Genomic DNA, 19,138 nt, shown 5'->3' with positions numbered 1-19,138 from the left:
CGTCTCAGAAAAGTATATAATATAAAAACACAGATATGCAAAGTACAAACCCCTCGCTACAATTCATCTCCATCATCTTCATCCTTGCTAAATCTGCGGTCTTATTGGATTCAGTTTCAAGTAATGGACTTGGACTTTCGTGGTATTCGCATCTATTGCATTATTGGGTTTGTATTGATTTTCACTCTCTCTCTCTGTGCCCTGTTACTCTTAACTCTGCGTTTTGATTGGGTTGGATTTTTGATGCTTCATGGAAAGAAGAAGAGTGTGATCTTACACTCGCCAATTGAGGCTCACTGGGTAAACTATTATTCTTCTTTTTGAATGCCTATTTACTTCCTCTGTTTGAGTATATGGTAGTTTTTCATGATTTGGGGACAAACCCTATAATCCAATTCTTCAGTAAAATAGACATATCCTAGATACCTTCTTATAGGTAGTTTCTCAGGTATCTTCAAGTCATGTGCCTAGATAGCATTTTCCAGTGAGTGAGAAACATTACTGGAAATTCACCTTTAAGTGTGTGAAAGAAGAATGTTTTTGATGGATAGTAAGCCATTCATTATTCGTTCACTTATAAAGCAGCTTGTGAATGCATAAAATGGTGAGATATTTCTAAAGCTGCTGTTAGCTGGTAATGTAGTTGGGAATTGGGATTGTAATGGTAATGAACTCTCCTACTTTTATTTTTCTTGTTTAGTAACTTAATTAGCTCCATTTTATTCATTTATTTGTTGACTTGGATGTCTCAATTCATAGGGTGTAGGTTTTGTCTTTTGGTATAGAAGAATTTTTTTCCTAATTGAACAAGAAAATGAATTGGGCTTCAATACCTTATTACTTGTTGGTGTGGAATATGGAAGCCTTTTGTTCTGAGACCAAATAGCTTTAGAAATGAGTGCTATTATAGATCCTCTAGACTAATGATCGAACTCAATCACAGAGCATATCGTGAACCTTCATCATAATAGACTTGTTATTTAAGTTTTGTGAAGTGGATATATCAAAGTTGTTCCCCAATTAATCTTGATATATCCACTTCACAAAGCTCAAATAACAACTTCTAAAAATGGAATTTTCTTCTAGTTGGTTCTGAATGATTATGGATGGACTGACGATAACTCTTTTGCTTTCAGTCCAAGAATGAGTCGTTTGCAATTGCAAGTATAGGAATGATGTTCCGTTTAGTGAGGTCACTTCATCGAGCCTTTTCTTGGTTGTCCAGTTCTCTCTCGCTCTCTCTCTCTCTAGATGGTTTGAAGTCTTTCTCCAAGTTACTTATGTGAAATCACTTGCTCGACTGCTTAGATTTGACAAGCAGGAAAGTTGGAATCTGATCCAAATTAGAGGCCAAGAACCATTTATATGAATATGGTGACTTAATATTAAGAGGTCTCCCTGTTTATAGAGCTGAAACTAGATCAGAGAGCACCAGTTTGGAATGTAAGTTTACTGCAGCGACTTGCCATTTATTAGTCCGTAGAGCCTTCCAAAAGATTTAGGGCTGATGCAAAACAAGCAATTTATCAAGTAATTAAATTTTTTTTGTCCATTATTTGAATAGTGTTGGTAGATTTGGATCATTAACATAGATTTTAAATGCATATATGAGATGCTTTTATGCTCTTGTATAGTCTTCTGGAAATTGATTGCTGGTAGATTCATGGATTTCTTGTTTAATGGAAATCGTTAAAAGGAGGTTGAAGTTGATGTTTCCTTCGAGCAGGAATGTAGAAGCAATTGGCTTGGCGGAAATGGGGAGCGAATGGAATCAAAGGAGCATCAAGCATGGAATGAAAGAATTCATACCTTAAGGAGTAACTTTGAGGTATTGTATTTCATTGTCTGGTATCATAACACTGAGATACTTCTTATCCTGTTGCTCTATTCCATTGATTAAAAGATTAAATCTTGTAACCGGGTTTGAATCTCAGTTTTCTAGTGGTTTCATTTCAAATTTTTTTTTGAAGATTAGCACAACGTTTTGTTGTTTACCTGCTTTGATATGAGTAAGTTCTGTTGGATTTCATGGATTCAGTTATTTGGAATGCTGGCGTTCATTACCATGGTCGTGATTTCCTTCTCTCAGATTCCATCCCCCAGTGTCAGTACAGCGGAGAGTGATTCTTCGTATTGTTGCTAAGTAGTTGTGAAAGCTTGAGCTTTGGTGGTTTTAGACTTGCTGCTCGTATTCGGATCAAATCCGGGTCTAGCCTGATCCATTGATGGACCTAAGAAGGGTTTTTAATATAGAATTGTAGACTATATTATCTACAAATATCTTGTTCGCATTCACGTAAAATAAGAAAATAACTGTGTGCAATAGTTTAGTGGTGAATTTCTCTCGGGTCAAATCATGTGGACTATGAATGTCTTGAGCTTCATTTCCAATGGGAGTAATATCCTTGTGGCCGCATGCCCAACTTACTTTGTCGTCAGGTGAGAAATTTATGTGCACATGAGTTTGGTGGCCTTAGTTTAGACCCATATGGCCATATTGAATGTCTAAAGGGTAAACTTGTATAGTTTCGTTCTCGATAGGGATGTCAAAAAAATCGTCTCAAACCGAATCGACCGCCAAATCTATCGGTTGGTCGGTTAATATCAAAAGTATGTCTGTGAGGATCGACCAAAAAAGTGAAAACTGGAAATATCGATCAAACCTCCTTTAATCGATCGACTGGTCAGTAAAAATTTATGTTAAAAAACTGATTGAAATCAATTGTGGACCTAGTTGTCCGATATTAAAAAAAAAAGTGAAAAAGACTATTTTCTTTAAAAAAATTAGGTTTCAAATTTGTAATATGTACTAGTTTTAACTTTTAACATACAAAAAATTTGTTGTATAAATTTATTAGGATTTAGGTATCCCTAAACGTACCTTGAGGCTTGAGGCTTGAGGCTTGAGGCTTGAGGTACTTGGCCCGATGATCCAAGGTTAGGTATTTGACCCACCCATGGAAGTGCTGATCTTATGGTATTGAAGCACCCTCCATTTACTGCGTGTCAACAAACTATTCGTTTGGAAAGAAAATATTGACTTCATTACTCATTGACCCAATAGATTGTTGCCACGTCAAGAACAATCGCGTCCTCATATCTTTCAGCCTGAACTCGCACTCCAAATCCGCTCTCTCGTCAAGCAAGTCCTGGTTCCATGATCTTCACCAACATCGTACGAACAAACTAGTACAGAATTTGAAGTAAGTCGTTTTGTTTTTTCAAATTTTAATTTATATTGTGTCAAATTCCTCCAATCGTAAACTTTTTTGGGTTTATGAATGAATCTGCGAAGCAAATTGGGGCAGAACTTGATGATTTTAATGAAAATTATGAATTGCATCTGGTTTCTGAGAGAATGCGGGAAAGCAAAGGAAAATTTTGTTTCTTATTTTTTTTTCCTGTGATTGGATTTATCAATCCGTATATATATGCATATATGTTCTTGGCTACGATGCTGCTGCAAAGCGATAGGTTCAATGGACTTTGTGGGGTAGCCGGTAGTTGGGCTCTTGTGTGCTTGCCGTCGTTGCCGAGACATGGAGAATATATTCAAGCCTCAAGAAAGCTAGACCCATTACAATTTATTTGTTTCCTTTTAATTATTTGATCAATTAAATAACACTTCACTGGTCACCCCACTCCTTTTCTCCTAAGGTTGTTGGCAGTTAGAAAGAGCAAGTGTCCCTCTTAACAAGTTTTGATTTTTATGTGCTTTGGTTTGGTATACTGGTATATATAGTTTTGGAATGGAAATTCATTGAATCAGTTTATTTTAAACTGCAGTGGAGTTCAGGGTTGATGGTGATGTGAATGAAGAAATGGTGAATACATTGGATGAAAATAGGGGAGAGGATGGAATTGAATTGGTTGATAATACAATTGAAGCTTCTTTGCATCAGAATCATGAGGAGAAGATTGAGCAAGATTTTTCTGAAGATAGTATCCCTGATGCCATTCCAGCCGTATCAGTGGCTCCAGCCGATGAGCCCTATGTGGGGCAAGAGTTTGAATCTGAAGCAGCGGCTCATGCATTTTATAATGCATATGCCACTGGAGTGGGATTTGTCATCCGTGTTAGCAAACTATCTCGATCAAGGCGTGATGGATCTGCAATTGGTCGGGCACTTGTGTGTAACAAAGAGGGACATAGAATGCCTGACAAGCGTGAAAAAATTGTAAGGCAGAGGGCTGAAACCAGAGTGGGTTGCAGGGCTATGCTTTTGGTCAGAAAAATGAGTTCTGGTAAATGGGTTGTGACCAAGTTTGTGAAGGAGCATAATCATCCCTTGACACCTGGTAAAGGTCGAAGGGATTGCATTTATAGCCAGTATCCGGTGAGTACTTGCCTCAGTTTATTTAAGATTTTTTATAATTCAAGCTTTCAAGGATTGTTTTGTGACCTTTAATTTGATGGTTGGCGATACCAAGTTAATCTGTAGCTAAACCTCTGTTGTCTTGATTGGGGAATGACTAGGATCTGCTTTTACATTCTGTGGATTTTATCTGGCAGTGGTGACAATTGTATCTATCATAACTGGCTGGTAGAATAAGTAGAATTTGTCTGAAGGGTTACGTGTTTTTTTGGAAACTATTGATGATATGCTTTATGTAACCTGTGCATGCTTAACAGTTTGCTGCCCTAAATATTTCGTCTTCAACTTATATGAGATGCTGTGATCAATTCATCCTCCATTTTTGTGTTACTGTTAGTCTTCTTGTTTTATCATATATTTTTTAAATTTTATTTTATTTTCTTATATACATTTAACTATGTATTTGCTGTTTTCCATCTGGATGATTAAGTACATGCCCACCTGTCTTTAACTAGTAAATTTGGACGGATTGCAAATTGTTGTATATTTCTTGTAATGAACTATGCGAATTTTCTAGAGATTTGTAGAAGTGGCAGTTTTCTAACCATTTTCCCTTCTGATTTCTCCTCCTATCCAGTTGAGTATTGGTTTACTATTTTTTTGTGTCTTTTTGCAATTTTTATGCATCTCCATCTGAAACACATTAGTTTATTCATACAATATGGTTCTGAGAATTGAAATTAGTTTTATAGTTCTTTGCTTGATTTTACTATATTCTCTGTTCTTTAAAGAATGAATACATTCACGCTTGTGTGTGTATGCATGCATAGTGGTGAGGTCGCTCCATTGCATTCTAGGTGTTGTAGGTTTGATTAATAAAAGCATCCTCTGCTCAGTGCATGGACAAGGTTACCTACTTTTTTTACCTCCTCAGACTGCATAGTGACAATAGCCTCACATAACAGGTTGTAACAGTCAAGAATCTTTTGTTGTCCCTTGCAAGGGCGGGCCGAATACGGTCTTGTGCCACCTCGTTCTTTTTTTTTCTTTAGTGTGAAAGAAGTTTCTTAAACAAGCACCAAGGATTTGCAGCCCTGAAAAGGGCATTACAGTTGAGAGACATCAATAGTCTGTTTGAAGTTACCAGTATTACACATATTTGAATTTGAAGACCAAAATTTTCAAAAACCAAATCCAGTTATCATTGATAGTATATAGCAAGGATTCGTTGACATGGAAATCCGTATTATTTCTTTCCTTTCATATAAACTGGACAGTAGCTTGAGGGCTGAGAAGTTGAGCTTTCCCATTTGTTGTTGAAGATCCTCTACAATGGCATGATTATCAGAGCTACCTAGCGTATGCTCTTAAGTCAAATACTCTAAAAATGGAGTCTTAATTTTATAAACATGATTAGGTGGTTGAATCGATCTCTTGTGAATTATAGTTCAGGTGCAAGACTTATGATATTATAGCTATAATTGCCCTTGATAGTTGACATACATTGCGAACTTTCTAGTGTTTTGAAGTTCAACAAATAATAACATTCTTGTATTTACAGTACACCTTGTCTGTTTGGTATGCTGAAATCATATTTTCTTATTTTCTTTGAAATATGAAGGGATATTGCTCTTCTCCTTGTTCGGGCATTGTGTTCGTAATTCGACTCATCACTGACTTTAATGTCTTCATTTTTTCTTTTCCACTGCAAGTGAGGTCTTTACTAGTCTTCCAAGCTTACTGGCCTTGTTCACCATGCTTACTCGTTTCGTATCCTTTCTTTCTAGATCATTATAAAATGACCATATACTGAAATATTATAAAAAAGAGTAAATTTATTTGGGTTGTCAAGGCACCTGTATTTTCTGGTAGTCAAACTGAGAAATGTCGAACTCGATAGCATTTGATAGTGAGTCTGAATTTGTGCTTATTTTCTACCCTTAAATCATGGAATTCAAAATATGTTTACTTTCTTGTCACAACTAACCTTTTATAATCTTCGTTTTGCAGAACGAACATGATAAGATTCGGGAACTAACCCAGCAGCTGGCCGTAGAGAAGAAAAGAGCTGCAACTTATAAAAGGCATCTGGAGATGATTTTTGAACAAATTGAAGAGCACAATGAAAGTCTGTCAAAGAAGATCCAGCATATAGTACATGCTGTGAGAGAGGTAGAAAGTAAAGAGCAGCAAAGCAGTCTATAGTCTTAGCAAAATATAATTAGCTCTATTATTTGATCGGATACGAATTCAATAACAGCATAGAGAATGCCATTGTATAGAATGTATTTATATCGGCTCGGATACTCCATGTTGAGTCTGTCCAGTTCTTCTGGTATTGAGTCGATTTTGTGTTGTACCCGGTCAGAAGTGTCCGGATCGGTGGCATTCATTCAAGTATTCTGTATACATATGCTCCTGCTCTGATTGCAGCATCTGGGTAGTAGGAGAAATACTGAAATAGTGAGTCAATGTATATAGTTCTTAATTTTTTAATCACTCAGGCTATACTTGGATGGGGAGTTGGAAAGGGTTTAGAGAATAGTGTTGGGATGAGTTGGGTTGAGAGGGGTTCCGGAGAGTTGGGTTAATGGATTTGAACTCTTGTAATCTTGTTAAGATGAGGAGCCCCTCCTAAGTCCGAACTCATAATTATGGGGTGTTCAGTTTTGGGCTCTTGAGGGGGTTCGCGGAGCCCACCAAACATCTCACATGTAGTTTTTTTTTGTGACGCGGAAACTCCACAAGTTCTCTTTCTTTTATACCATATCCACATAAAACCTTATTTTTTCATTTTACCAAAATATCCCCCCAAACCCTATTTCTTTTCTTCCTAAGAAACTAATATTTTGGTATTTTTCAATGTTTTTGCAAAAACCTGTGTCACCTTTTGTCTTTAAAGGTTTTATTTATTATTTATTTAATTCTCCTATTTTTTAGATATTTTCTAGGGTTTTGTTGTATTGGGTTTGAGTTTGAATTTTTATGGGCTTATGACCCAAGAAATGAGCTTTAGGATTTTTTGCATGTTTGTGGGTGCAAGAAATATGCTTTGAATTTTTTGTAAGCATGTGGAAACCCACCAAAATTATAGTCCATCAGACTCCATCTCAATGGTAAATTTCACTGATAACATGTAATATCCACAAACCACAAGGATCGGTTAATTCTTGGGTTGATGTTTAGTGCGGAAATAACATCAAATCACACCAGAATGGGTGTTAGAATTTGAGACTTTTCATGTACATGCGCTAAGAGATTCAAACATTTCCAATGTGATTTGCCAAACAAGGGTTGGGACCCAACACCTTCCCAACAATACCCCCAAAAAACCCTCCCCCAATCCAAGCAGAGCCTAAATTAATCAGTGGTCTAATGCAAATTATCTGGACCAACGTGGTTTACAAGAAGGCTTTTTGTAAATAGTACTGAAGCAGAAGTTGCTTCTTGCCCATCAAGACTCATTGTTCTGAACTCGTTATTTCAAGTCTTCCCTAGCTCAAGTTACAAAATGTCTTTCACTCGAGTAGCTCGTCCGTCACTACCAAGTTTGATATTGTAGAAGCTTGTGACTCCGTCCACTTGAGCCGGGTGCTACAATCTCCACCTCTTAGTGGTTCATGTCCTTGTAAATCATACACGTTCAACCATGGGACCTTAACTTCGATACCAATTGCAAAAGTCCGTCCTCCCCGGACCTAATGAATATTATCCAATTTGAACTAGGGATTTAGCCTATTATAATCTTCCCTTCACATCTTCTTAGAGCACTAAGTTCATTCACGATTCAGTAGCTCACCTAGTACCACCAAACTTGACAATGTAAAGGCGCCCACTCGAGCAAGGTACTACAGCTAACATCCACCCTTCACCAAACAGACCCTATAAGTAGTATTTCTAGAGTGGGAGGGGGGGGGGGGGTATGACCCAAAAACAAGACTCTGCCTTTAGAAAGTTCTCACACAAGAATGCTCTGGCTCTGCTAAGCTTCATCTCTCTACCAATATATCAGAAACAGAAACAATAAATCCCAACAACAAGACTCTGCCTTTAGAAAGTTCTTACACAAGAATGCTCTGGCTCTGCTAAGCTTCATCTCTCTAGCAATATATCAGAAACAGAACCAATAAATCCCGACAACAAGACTATGCCTTTAGAAAGTTTTTACACAATAATGACTCTGGCTCTGCAAAGATTTATCACTCTATCAATGTCAGAAACAGAACCAATAAATCCCAAAAACAAGACTCTGCCTTTATAAAGTTTTTACACAAGAATGACTCTGGCTCTGCCAAGCTTCATCTCCCCAGCAATATATTATCAGAAACAGAGCTAAAAAATCCCAGAAGAGAAACAATCTCAGAAATGTCAAAAATACATAAACTCAAGGAACAAGTCAAATAAAGTCTAGACCATGTACAAAACCCCTTGAAGACTTTCTCAAGACAGAGCACTGAAACCACCTCCTTTCATCATTTGCTTAAACTCCTTATAGTTAACCATCCCATCTCCATCCACATCAACCTTCATTACCATCTTCTTGCAATTCTCCACACACCTCCCTTGCTTAAGCCCAAGAGATCCCAACACAGACCTCAGTTCATCAACTGTAATAAACCCATCTCCATTTTGATCAAACACATTGAAGGCCTCCATCATGTCCTCTTCCTGATCACGCCCATCCATAATTGACTGGTACAAAACCCCAAACTCCTCAATATCCACACACCCATCTCCATTAGCATCGATTTTTTCGATCATTTGGGCTAACTCCTTGTCTGGGATAAAGATGCCCAGGTTCTCCAATGATTCATTTAGTTCCTTCTTCGTTATACGCCCATCGCCGTTATGATCGAACATTTGAAACACCCTCTCCAACTCTGTCATCTCCATTCTTTTCAGGGCTGGAAACGACGGCTGATTGTTGATTTGTTGTGGGTACCAAGAAGTGGGTAAGAAGACTCTGAACTTCTTGGGAACCAGAGAGAGCAAGAGCGAATTAACAAGGTTATAGAGAAGGAATGTCCTCAGCAGAATGCTTGGCATTGAGAGAAAAGATTGAAGGAAAGGAGTGCGCGGAAGGTGTTTGTTAATTTGTCTGATACAGTTTTGGACACAAATTGGGCCTCTTTATACAAACAACCTTGGCATTGGATCCATAAAAAAGCTGGCGTGGTCTTGGGAGCTGGCCTGTGGGGCTCTGGTGTCTCCACTTTTAATGATTAACAATGTCAAATACGCGTTGAGCCGTTATGTATTTGGTGTGAAGAGTTACCGTTGATAACGGATCTGAAGACAAGGGACTGTAAAGCGCCAGCGAACATGGTCGGTTGAGAGCGAGCACTTTAATAGAAAACATTCAATGGTCCTGAGACATTATGTCATATGTGTGACAAGACTCAATGGGGACGTAGGTGCTCGATTTACAATCACGAAAAAGTGAAGGTGGTTCATCAACAATCTGCAAGACATATAAGCAAGAGACAATCGAAAGATTCTCGACACCAAGGAATACCGGTCAAAGAAACTCCGATGATCAAACCAGTACGATGAAAAGCCAAAGTGAGAGTGCAGTGAATGCACGCAAGAGGGGTGTCGACCACAGAGGAAGGCATAGCGAAAAAAGTGTTTCAATGATCAAAGAATAGATACACACGAGGGGGATTTGAGAGGTGCGATTGAGTGAGTTCAAGAGAGAGTGTCCTCCGATCATCGAGAAGAAAGGAGAATATTTATAGTTTATGTGACTTAAATGGAGTTGACATCACGTCATGTGGGGATAGATCTCAAGGATGATCTAGAATGAAATGATTTATGAATAGAGTGTGTCAGAAAAGAGGACTACTAAAAGAATAAGTCACTTATTACGGCTCGTCCTTTGAGATAGGATGAGTATAAGTCTTGAGATTGCTTTGGGGTAGATGGCCTAGCAACCTTATAGCCGAAGAAAGAGACGTGATTGGTCAATCTCAAGGGCGATACCACGATTGTAGGCTACACTAAACAATGTTCTTATTTTCTCTACATTAATTGATACGGTATACCTTCCATTTTTATTTAATAAATAATATTTGTTAATTTTTGAAGATTAAAAAATATAAAATTTCATTATGAGAAAAAGAATAATGCACATAGTAATCTATGGGAATAATATTGATTCACTTTACTTAGGTTGTATAATTAAGTGTTGATATTTAATAATAATATCCCACATCGAAAAGACATAGATGCGTAAATTTTTTCGAGTCTCATATAAGCATATGACCTTAGTAACTTGAAAAATGTGATTTCGGTGCAAGGGAAATTATTCAAGTCCCTTGCGGATTTAGGGGCATTGACTAGTATGATACTCAACATCTCAACTTGTTGAGTATATAGTATCGTACTAGTCAAACGCCCTTGAATCCATAAAACAAGTCAATGTTTATATTATAACAAATATTAGGGTTTGTTTCTTGCTTTTCTTTTTTTTTTTCCCTGCATTTTAAAAGTATTTTTCTAAATTTTGTTTCCTTTTCTGTTTTCCAGTGATTTCTTGTTTCTCGTGTTTTCTAAAATGAACAATCAACTTGTTTTTGAGATTATCTTTTTATTTTTCAAAAGAAAAAACACTAAATACATGCCAAAAAAATGGAAAAAGGTACTCTTTTAACTATAAATTTTATTTTTCAGAACATGGTAGTTGCTTCAATTGACTGTTAAGCAGAAGTCTTTTTTTTTTTTTGAAATACCACATAAAATTACTCTTGTGGGCAAAGGTCTTATTTTACTATATTATACACACAGTATATTCCATTTTTGTTTGACATCCATCTTTGTTAAATTTCAAAGAGACTAAAGCATATAGAAAAAAAAATAATGATGCTCTGATTACATGCACATAACTCTACGAGAACAACATTGACCACATGCTACGCTTTGACCCAACTTATCTTGTCGTTACGTGAGAAATTTCTGTGCGCGCAGGCTTGACAACCGAGTTGAGACCCATCTCGGATGTCCAAAGAACAAGGTTGTATGGTTTCGTTATGGGTTATCATGTGTGGAACACCCACATGAGTATAGCACCTACAAACCACAAAGAGGGTGAAAAAGATGATAAGGCAATAAGAAATTAAACCATTGCAATTTCTATCAGCCTAGAAATTACCAACTTTTTGCCCCAGGGGTTATACTTCAACCGCAGAATCCATATTATTGCCATAATAACACCAAGATTGGTTGCCATTGACTGGTTAAGTGCTACCTAACAACAGAAAAAGAAAGAAAGACGGAAAATAAAGAGAAGGGAAAAAGGCACTCCACCTATTTTGCAGAGAATGAGACATTGCATCTTTAATCCCACACTTGAAAGTTGAAATGTCCTGAAGTGAGGACCTTGAAAAAGAAAGTCCAGCATGGTTCAGGTCCTTCAAGAGGCTGAGCAGAGTAACACTTCTTTCAGAAAAATGAACCATGTCGATCGAGGAAACATTTTGTTAATCCTGATGAGCAGTTGATGACCCTTGAATCTGGCATTTACTTGCTTTTCAACTGCAACAACAAAAGCATAATGCACGTCACTGAAAGCATATCCTGGTGAAGTATACTTTTCAAAGTTAGATTGCTAAATACACCTTGCTGTATAGATCCTGACGAGCAGTCGATGACCCTTGAATACAACATTCATTTGCTTTTCAACTGCAACAACAAAAGCAAAAAAAAAAAAATAGTCCTTGGCCTGGTGGTAGCCACTCTCCTTAGGATTTTGAACAAGTTGAAGGTTTGAATCCTCCCACGCTCTAAAATTAATGAACTTTAAAATCAATATATGTTCATCAAGAAAAACAAGACCAGAATTCACATCACTGAAAGCATCTCCTGGTGAAAGACACTTTTCAAAGTCGAGTGCTAAATACACCTTGCTGTTCTGCAAGGTTATTATAACGCCTATAACTTTGGGCCTTTGGCATGCAGCTATTGGTCCAGCATGTAGTAAATCTTGAGTATCGACTGAAAGGAATGAAGACATGCAACCACCCCGCCCCCTTAATAATCAAGGAACTCATTTTTCTGGGGCTGCAGACTTGATATACTTCCCTGACCCCAGCCCTTCTGTACCCGCTTAAGAGCTTTCAATGCAACTCCACTGCCATCATCTCTGGAAAAAGGATTAGGTAAGAGAAATGTCAAAATGGAAGTGCAAACAATGAATACTAAAACGAAACTATAATTGATTGGGTCTCTAATAGTTCTCCTGATGCAAGTTCCCTGCACTTCTAATCAAATAATAAATACCCAGTACATATTCGTACTCTGCACTAAGGAGCAACTAACTCAATCAATCTTTCGTAGTGAAAAAGGTATAGGTCAAAAAGATGGCCTATTACAAAGGTTCATAGGATGCATTGAGATCGACCAAGACAAAACACTCTCATGGAAAGTACCAATCAATTACTCATAAACGACACCTATGCACAAGACTCCCGCAGTGGGCAGGGTATAGGAAAGGCAAGATCCCTGCTACTCTACCATCACATGTTCGTCTATAATCAATTACACAAAAGAAAGAAAAATAAAAAATCACTTTCAGAAAAAAGGAAAAAAAACTATCACAAAAACTCAACTACACAAAAAAGAGCTGGAAAAAAAAATGTTGACCATACCTGTGCACTATGGTCTGCCAATCACTCCCACCATGCTTTTTGTGCTTATTATCAATTGTTTTAATAGAGTTTTTGTACACAACATTTGTCACCCTATCTTCTGAAGTCATTTCCATCATTTTCTCTGCAAGCTCATCAGCCTCATGCTTGTTTCCATTTTTCCCTAAACCATCAATCACTGGCATGAATGATACAGGATCAAAGCCATATCCTTTATCAATCATCTTACGCAGAATACCACTCGCATCTTCCAATTTTTCATCCTTACAAAGTTTGTCGATAAGATTTTTGTAGAGAAAGTTCCCCAAGTAAAAGGATCTATGTAATGCAACTTCAAGTAGTTCTTTAGCTTCTGAAACTTCCCCTCCATCAAGTAACTCGTTAAACATAAAACTATAAAGGGCTTCATTGTGGCCACATATGCTCAAAGCAATCTCAAAAACTTCCTTTGCCACTCCAAAATCTCCTGCCTCACAAAAGGCACTTACTAGAGTCCTGAAGGAAGATATGTTCGGGTATATCCCGTTTTGCACCATATCATCTAAAATAGAAGTGGCATCGTTAATCCTTCCTCCTTTACAGAGAGAACTAATCATATTATTATAAGTCCAAACATTTGGAGAAACCCCTCTTTCTTTCATCTCATCCATGAGTCCATAGATTTCAAATACTTGATTCTTATTCCCCAAGCCAAGCATCAATGAGTTATAAGTCTGTATAGTCTTGTCACAACCTTTTTTCTCCATATCCTTGAGAACTCGAAAAGCAGATGATAATTTTCCCTCTTTGCAGAAGGTGTGGACAAAAGTGTCATAAATGATTGAATCGGGCTGCAAACCTTTTCCCATCATCTCAACAAACATTTTTTTAGCTTCATCAAGCTTCCCAACCTTGCATAGACCATTCACGATTGTTGAATATGTTACCAAATCAGGAGTACATTTCCTCCCAGTATTACTATCATCTACTAGGCCTATAAATGAGTTCCCTAAATCACCAAGGGCGGCACTTCCATGAATCCACATCCCTCTTACAATTTCAATAGCTTTGTCCAATTTCCCACTTTTACAAAGAGCATCAACAACAATATTGCAGGTTACAATATCTAAACCATAACCCCTTTCATTCATCTTTTTCAGCAATTCCTCAGCTTCTGATGTTTTCCCTTTCTTCCATAGGTTGTGCAGCAAAATGTTGCAAGTATAAGTATTTGGGAAACGACCGCTTCTCACCATCTCATGTAGAATATGATTAGCATCAAATACCTTCCCTTTACTGCAGTATCCATGGATCAAAGTGCTATAAGTTACCGTGTCAGGAGAAATACCACTGCCTATCATCAAGCCAATCAACATTCTTGCGTCTGAGAGCAGCCCGTTCTTACATAAGCCATAAATTACAATATTGTAAGAGTAAATATTGGGCTCTATGCCCCTATCAACCATATCTTTGAGAACTGTTCGAGCCTCTAATAGCTTTCCATTCCTCACCAGTCCCAGCATCCACACATTATAACTCTCCAAATTAATGAAATCACCATTCTTTTTCATAGAATCAACCAGGGTCTTGGCTTCCTCCAACATGCCTTCATTGCTAAAACCCTCTAGCATTAAATTATAAGTTACAACATTAGGTCGAGGCAGACCGAAATATTCATCTATCTGCATATCCCTAAAAATTCTAGAAGCCTCTAAAATCTTCCCTGCACTACAAAGCGCTGATATCCTAGAATTGAAAGTAACAATATCCGGAGACAGACCATCCTCTTTCATCGTCTCCACCAACTTTTCAGCCTCATCACTCTTGCCTTCCCTGCAAAAACTTGAAATCAGAGTATTATAAACCACCCTATTCCGCATAAATCCTAATCTGTTCATCTCATCCAAAATTTCCAACCCACGACTTGCAAGCCCCATTCTACAGTACCCACGGATCAATATCCCGAAACTGTACTCATTTGGCCGACAACCCTTTTCACACATTTTATCAAACAACTCCCGAGCATCATTAACATTACCCGAATCGCAAAGTGCACGAATCAAAAGATTAAAAGTATACGTCTCTGGGGCCACTCCTGCAGCAATCATGTCCTTATACAACCACGAGACATGCTCCACGCGATTCTCTCTAATGCAACACTCTAAGAGAACATTATACAAATATATAGAAGGCGGGCTAAGTGGGAAATGGGTGCGAAGAGATTTCAAGTAGGAAACGGCCTCATCCAATAAACCCGATTGGGCTAGTATGCGAATGAGGGAAACGATACAGGAATGGGATGTTTCGGGGTGTTGATAGAGGAGAAGCTGGTGGAGTTGGTCGATTTCTGAAACCATTTTGGCGCGAACAAGGATACGGGCGATGGTGGGTATTGCTTGGACTGGGAGATGTCTTTGTGAGGTTGTGGTGGTGGGTGAAGAGAGAATCCGCTTGAAGAGATGCCATGCCAATTTGGGAGTGCTGGTGTTCTTCAAGAGAGCTTTGGAGAGTGTCGAGGTTGGGGGCATCAGGCATCTAGTACCGTACAGCAAACAATTACGGGGCTGAGGAATGGACGTTTTTGTTAGTTGGCTTTCAACTTTCAAGCCCTGGGAAGGAAGAGGTAGAGCCGTAGAGGTGTAATTCGGGCCGGGGGGGCCTAGGCCCAATAACCCTATATGGGCTAGATCGGTACCCACTGGCCACTACCCTGGACCACATGGGCCGACCGTCAAAGTGCTCTGGCCTGCCTGCTCCCCCTTAGTCAGACGGTTAATCCTAGTGACTTTTTTTTAATGGACCTCTTTGTTAGTTGGTTTTCAAGTCCAGGAAGGAAGCGGTAGAGGTGTTATTGGGGCTGGGCCTAGGCCTAATACCCCTATATGGGCTAGGTCGGTACCCAGGCCCACATGGGGCGACCATCAAAGTGCTCGGGCCTGCCCGCTCCCGCCTAGCCCTAAAGATTTTTTTTTTTAAAAAATGTCCAATATATCCCTTCTAAGTTCTAACGACTAGTTTTGGGGCATATTTGTCAAGTAAACTAAATAAAGGTTTAAATAACAATAAAATATCAATATACCCTTAATAACTGCTATAAAGTACTGCTAGTTTTTTAGGACATTTTGGTCCATATGACCTCTATAAGTGAAACTCAACTACACCATTTTCTTACAACAAACTGTACAATCTCCCGTAACTTTCTAGTTTCTCACATTTTTCTCCATCATTTCGATATTCTTAACTTCTCTAACAGGCATCACCATTATGACATCAACAATGTTGATGTTATGGGGTGGGGGTTATACAATGCAATCCCATTTCTTCGAGGCGAGCAATAAGTAATCAGAGATGCTCGATTATTCGAATGACATGTCGTTACAATTTTTTACTTTAAATTTAAGCCGGCTCGATAGTTAATTTGGAAGATATGATAATTCTGAAGACTGCCACACCGTTTTGTTGAAATCTCTCCTCGACGAGTCGGAGATTTAAGGGTTTGTTGGTCTCAAAAGTGATAAGAATACTTGCGAGGTTTGATGTAATTTTCATAATCTTAAATGTTTAAAAAAAGTCTAAACAAGTCTTTTTTTTTAGTTAAACAAGTCCCTATACTTTTTACTTTCCCTTTTGAGTTATTATCTATGTTAAACTTTTATATAATCAGGTAGTTTATTTGAATTTTTAAGAAATTAAATAATTTCCTCAACAATTTGTATTCTAAATTTTTGGGTCACCGTCATCTTAATTCTTAAAGCAAAAATTTATTCGAATAATTTTTTTTTTGATAAATCATATTGAAAGCTTCAAGAGGGGTTTTGAGTTTGTGAGCAATACACATCGACTGACTTTTCTCTAGGGCTTTGGCTTCCACTCATTCTAAATAGGACACAAAGCTACATGCAGTTTACACAAAAATTACATTTTTTCCACTAAAAACTTCCCAAACCCGACCATCTCCAATCATTACAAATCGTATTTTATAGTAATACTACGGATTTCAGTATTTTTTTGTTCAAATTATCTTAAATGTCGAGATAGACGCACATAATTTCATATGGAGAACATTGATCATGTTCGTTCATCTCAATATTTAAGATAGTTGAGACAAAATAAATATTGAGATTATTAACATTTTCCGCTTATTTTACGATGAACTTACCAACGTAGAAACAAAGTCATCAATATTTTTATCAGAAGTCCCACCTTCACTCACAGCCTCAACAGCCAACTTCTTCCATTTCTCCGCATTCTTTCTCATTTCTCCCCCTGTTTCCCCCTCCATCACCTTCACAATGCAACTTTCAATCTCTTCTCTACCAACAATCCCATTCTCATCAACCCTAACCCTAACACCCACTTTCCAAATATCCTCAACAAACTTAGCATCTGTTGTTTGGTCAGTCCATTGAGGCATTGCCACCATTGGCACTCCCAAGCTCAATGCCTCAATTGTTGAGTTCCAACCACAATGTGTGAAGAAACACCCAATTGCCTCATTTGAAAGAACTTCCAATTGGGGAATCCAATTCACTATCAAACCCTTATTGGGTGCCTCTTGTTTGAATTCTATGGGGATCTTTGCTTCTTCAGAAGCCCTAATGGCCCATATGAAGTGGAAGTTTGTTCTCTTCAACCCATATGCAAGTTCCTCCATTTGCTTTTCACTTAGGTTAGCCATGCTCCCAAATGCTACGTAGATGACTGACCTTGGTGGCTTGCTGTTGAGCCAATTGATGGGCCTGGATGAGTCCAATTGGAAGAGGTTGAGCCCATAATCATTGTCATTTTGGAGCCTTTTGTCTAAGTAGATTGATGGGATTGTTGGACCAATTGTCAATAATGGACATAGTTTTGACATTGCATCCACCACCTGCCAAAAGACAAAAACATTTTTATATTTTGAGTGACCAAATTATAATTTCTTTTATGTTCTCTCTCTTTTGAAACGAGGAAAAAGAATTCGAACCCTGATCACCAGGTTGATACACATCATCCTTACCACTCCAATTAGTGGCTCAGGTATATTCGGTTTTCTCTCATTGACTAAGTTGTGAAAGCAAAAAATGTGGCCAAATTATGATAAATTTAATTTTTTTTCTTATTATGGAAATCAATAAATTTGTAAATTGGTAAGTGTATGTTTGGTATCCTTCTTCTCTATGTGTCTTTTATTTTCATTTTTTGAAAAACAGAAAACAATCCGAAAAACGTGTTTGGTTCTCCATTTTAAAAAACAAAAAATATAGTTAAATTCACTTGAAAACATAAAAAATAGACGTTTTCTATTTTTTTTTAAATGAATACATAAAATAGTTCAAAAAAACGCGTTTGGTTATCAATTTTATAAAATACAAAAAATAGCTAAAATCAATTGATAAAATACAAAAAAATAGCTAAAATCACATGAAAACCAAAAAATAAATAAATACAAAGAGTCGGTTTGATTTGTTTTTCGTTTTCTAAAAAATAAAAATAGAAAATAGAAATCAAATCGAAAGAACCCTAAACAACCTAATAAAACTTACTTACCTCCTCCTCCAATTTATAGAAAGTGTTCACAAGTATAGAATGAGCTTTGTTTGCGTTAGAGAATTGACTCAAAACCATCTCAAAGTAAGCCGGATACGACCCCGCCACATATATGAACGATGGCATGTCCCGGAGCTCAAGCGGTGGCAGTCCCGGAATCATCACCGGCGTCGAGATAACCGGCAGCGGCAACAACTTGTGCTGCGCGTAGTAGTAAATGTAATTAACAGCAGCCATTTGGGTGAAGAACGCAGCTCCACCGATTCCAAACTGTTGAGCCACATCCAAGACCCATGGTAAGAAAGCATCATACACTATACAATCAACAGGGCTTGCCGTGTCCTTGTACTTGACGATGAGCTCGGCTAGGGTTTTGGAGCCGGCGGTCTCGAGCCGTGTGAGGTAGTCCTTGATGGTCTCAGCTTGCGCGAAGCCACCGGCGTCGCAGCCATCGGAGATGGTGTCGATTTGGACGGAGCCGAGTGGGTTGGGGTTCATGGATTTGGAGATGAAGTGGGTTACGACCAAAGTGGCTTTGAGGCCTTTGGAGACCAAGCGCTTGGAGAATTGGAGCATGGGGTTGTAGTGGCCTTGCCTTGTGTATGGAACCACAAGCACATGATGAGCTTTCTTTTCCATTTCCATGGCTTTCTTCTCTCTCAAACACAA

At 38.1% G+C, this 19,138-nt stretch overlaps 5 protein-coding genes across 9 annotated transcripts; 1 reads left to right on the top strand and 4 right to left on the bottom strand.

Annotated features, from left to right (window-relative positions):
• Positions 1-44: 44 nt before the first annotated feature.
• LOC119980375 (protein FAR1-RELATED SEQUENCE 6-like) lies at positions 45-6,986 on the top strand. Of its 5 annotated transcripts, none has more exons than XM_038823049.1 (4): positions 45-167; positions 1,697-1,828; positions 3,787-4,337; positions 6,327-6,986. In XM_038823049.1, exons 3-4 carry the CDS (start codon positions 3,822-3,824, stop codon positions 6,519-6,521), a joined length of 711 nt encoding a protein of 236 aa, XP_038678977.1. In that variant the 5' UTR covers positions 45-167; positions 1,697-1,828; positions 3,787-3,821; the 3' UTR covers positions 6,522-6,986. The 5 variants fall into 5 exon arrangements, with proteins under 5 accessions (XP_038678977.1, XP_038678978.1, XP_038678975.1 ...); XM_038823050.1 differs by having other exon boundaries at positions 57-167; positions 1,660-1,828; XM_038823047.1 differs by having other exon boundaries at positions 77-300.
• Positions 6,987-8,529: 1,543 nt separating this feature from the next.
• LOC119980478 (calmodulin-like protein 3) lies at positions 8,530-9,498 on the bottom strand. Its single transcript, XM_038823182.1, has one exon. The coding sequence runs from the start codon at positions 9,360-9,362 to the stop codon at positions 8,757-8,759; it is 606 nt and encodes a 201-aa protein (XP_038679110.1). The 5' UTR covers positions 9,363-9,498; the 3' UTR covers positions 8,530-8,756.
• Positions 9,499-11,070: 1,572 nt separating this feature from the next.
• LOC119980247 lies at positions 11,071-11,939 on the bottom strand. The gene is made up of 2 exons (XM_038822871.1): positions 11,622-11,939; positions 11,071-11,384 (listed from the first exon to the last, which is right to left on the bottom strand). Exons 1-2 carry the CDS (start codon positions 11,771-11,773, stop codon positions 11,228-11,230), a joined length of 309 nt encoding a protein of 102 aa, XP_038678799.1. The 5' UTR covers positions 11,774-11,939; the 3' UTR covers positions 11,071-11,227.
• A 138-nt stretch (positions 11,940-12,077) lies between these two features.
• Positions 12,078-15,589, bottom strand: LOC119980245 (pentatricopeptide repeat-containing protein At2g17140). The gene is made up of 2 exons (XM_038822870.1): positions 12,962-15,589; positions 12,078-12,456 (listed from the first exon to the last, which is right to left on the bottom strand). Exons 1-2 carry the CDS (start codon positions 15,466-15,468, stop codon positions 12,345-12,347), a joined length of 2,619 nt encoding a protein of 872 aa, XP_038678798.1. The 5' UTR covers positions 15,469-15,589; the 3' UTR covers positions 12,078-12,344.
• A 1,254-nt stretch (positions 15,590-16,843) lies between these two features.
• On the bottom strand, positions 16,844-19,138 carry LOC119980627 (UDP-glycosyltransferase 74F2-like). Its single transcript, XM_038823412.1, has 2 exons — positions 18,470-19,138; positions 16,844-17,810 (listed from the first exon to the last, which is right to left on the bottom strand). Exons 1-2 carry the CDS (start codon positions 19,112-19,114, stop codon positions 17,085-17,087), a joined length of 1,371 nt encoding a protein of 456 aa, XP_038679340.1. The 5' UTR covers positions 19,115-19,138; the 3' UTR covers positions 16,844-17,084.

This window comes from Tripterygium wilfordii, chromosome 16, assembly GCF_013401445.1.
Source record: "Tripterygium wilfordii isolate XIE 37 chromosome 16, ASM1340144v1, whole genome shotgun sequence".
Lineage (NCBI taxonomy): Eukaryota > Viridiplantae > Streptophyta > Magnoliopsida > Celastrales > Celastraceae > Tripterygium > Tripterygium wilfordii.
Note: the sequence above shows the minus strand (reverse complement) of the source record. Positions and strands in the feature narration are given on the sequence as shown.

What these genes read in the sequence shown, in the direction of transcription:
- LOC119980375 (XM_038823046.1), top strand. An exon ending in GCATTTATAGCCAGTATCCG is followed by an intron (nt 4,338 to 6,326) that starts GTGAGTACTTGC and finishes TTCGTTTTGCAG; the next exon opens with AACGAACATGATAAGATTCG.
- LOC119980478 (XM_038823182.1), bottom strand. Translation starts at nt 9,362, where the DNA reads ATGCCAAGCATTCTGCTGAGGACATTCCTTCTCTATAACCTTGTTAAT.
- LOC119980247 (XM_038822871.1), bottom strand. Translation starts at nt 11,773, where the DNA reads ATGGTTCATTTTTCTGAAAGAAGTGTTACTCTGCTCAGCCTCTTGAAG. An exon ending in TCTCATTCTCTGCAAAATAG is followed by an intron (nt 11,385 to 11,621) that starts GTGGAGTGCCTT and finishes TGTGGTTTGTAG; the next exon opens with GTGCTATACTCATGTGGGTG.
- LOC119980245 (XM_038822870.1), bottom strand. Translation starts at nt 15,468, where the DNA reads ATGCCCCCAACCTCGACACTCTCCAAAGCTCTCTTGAAGAACACCAGC. An exon ending in TGGCAGACCATAGTGCACAG is followed by an intron (nt 12,457 to 12,961) that starts GTATGGTCAACA and finishes TCCTTTTTCCAG; the next exon opens with AGATGATGGCAGTGGAGTTG.
- LOC119980627 (XM_038823412.1), bottom strand. Translation starts at nt 19,114, where the DNA reads ATGGAAATGGAAAAGAAAGCTCATCATGTGCTTGTGGTTCCATACACA. An exon ending in TCTATAAATTGGAGGAGGAG is followed by an intron (nt 17,811 to 18,469) that starts GTAAGTAAGTTT and finishes GTCTTTTGGCAG; the next exon opens with GTGGTGGATGCAATGTCAAA.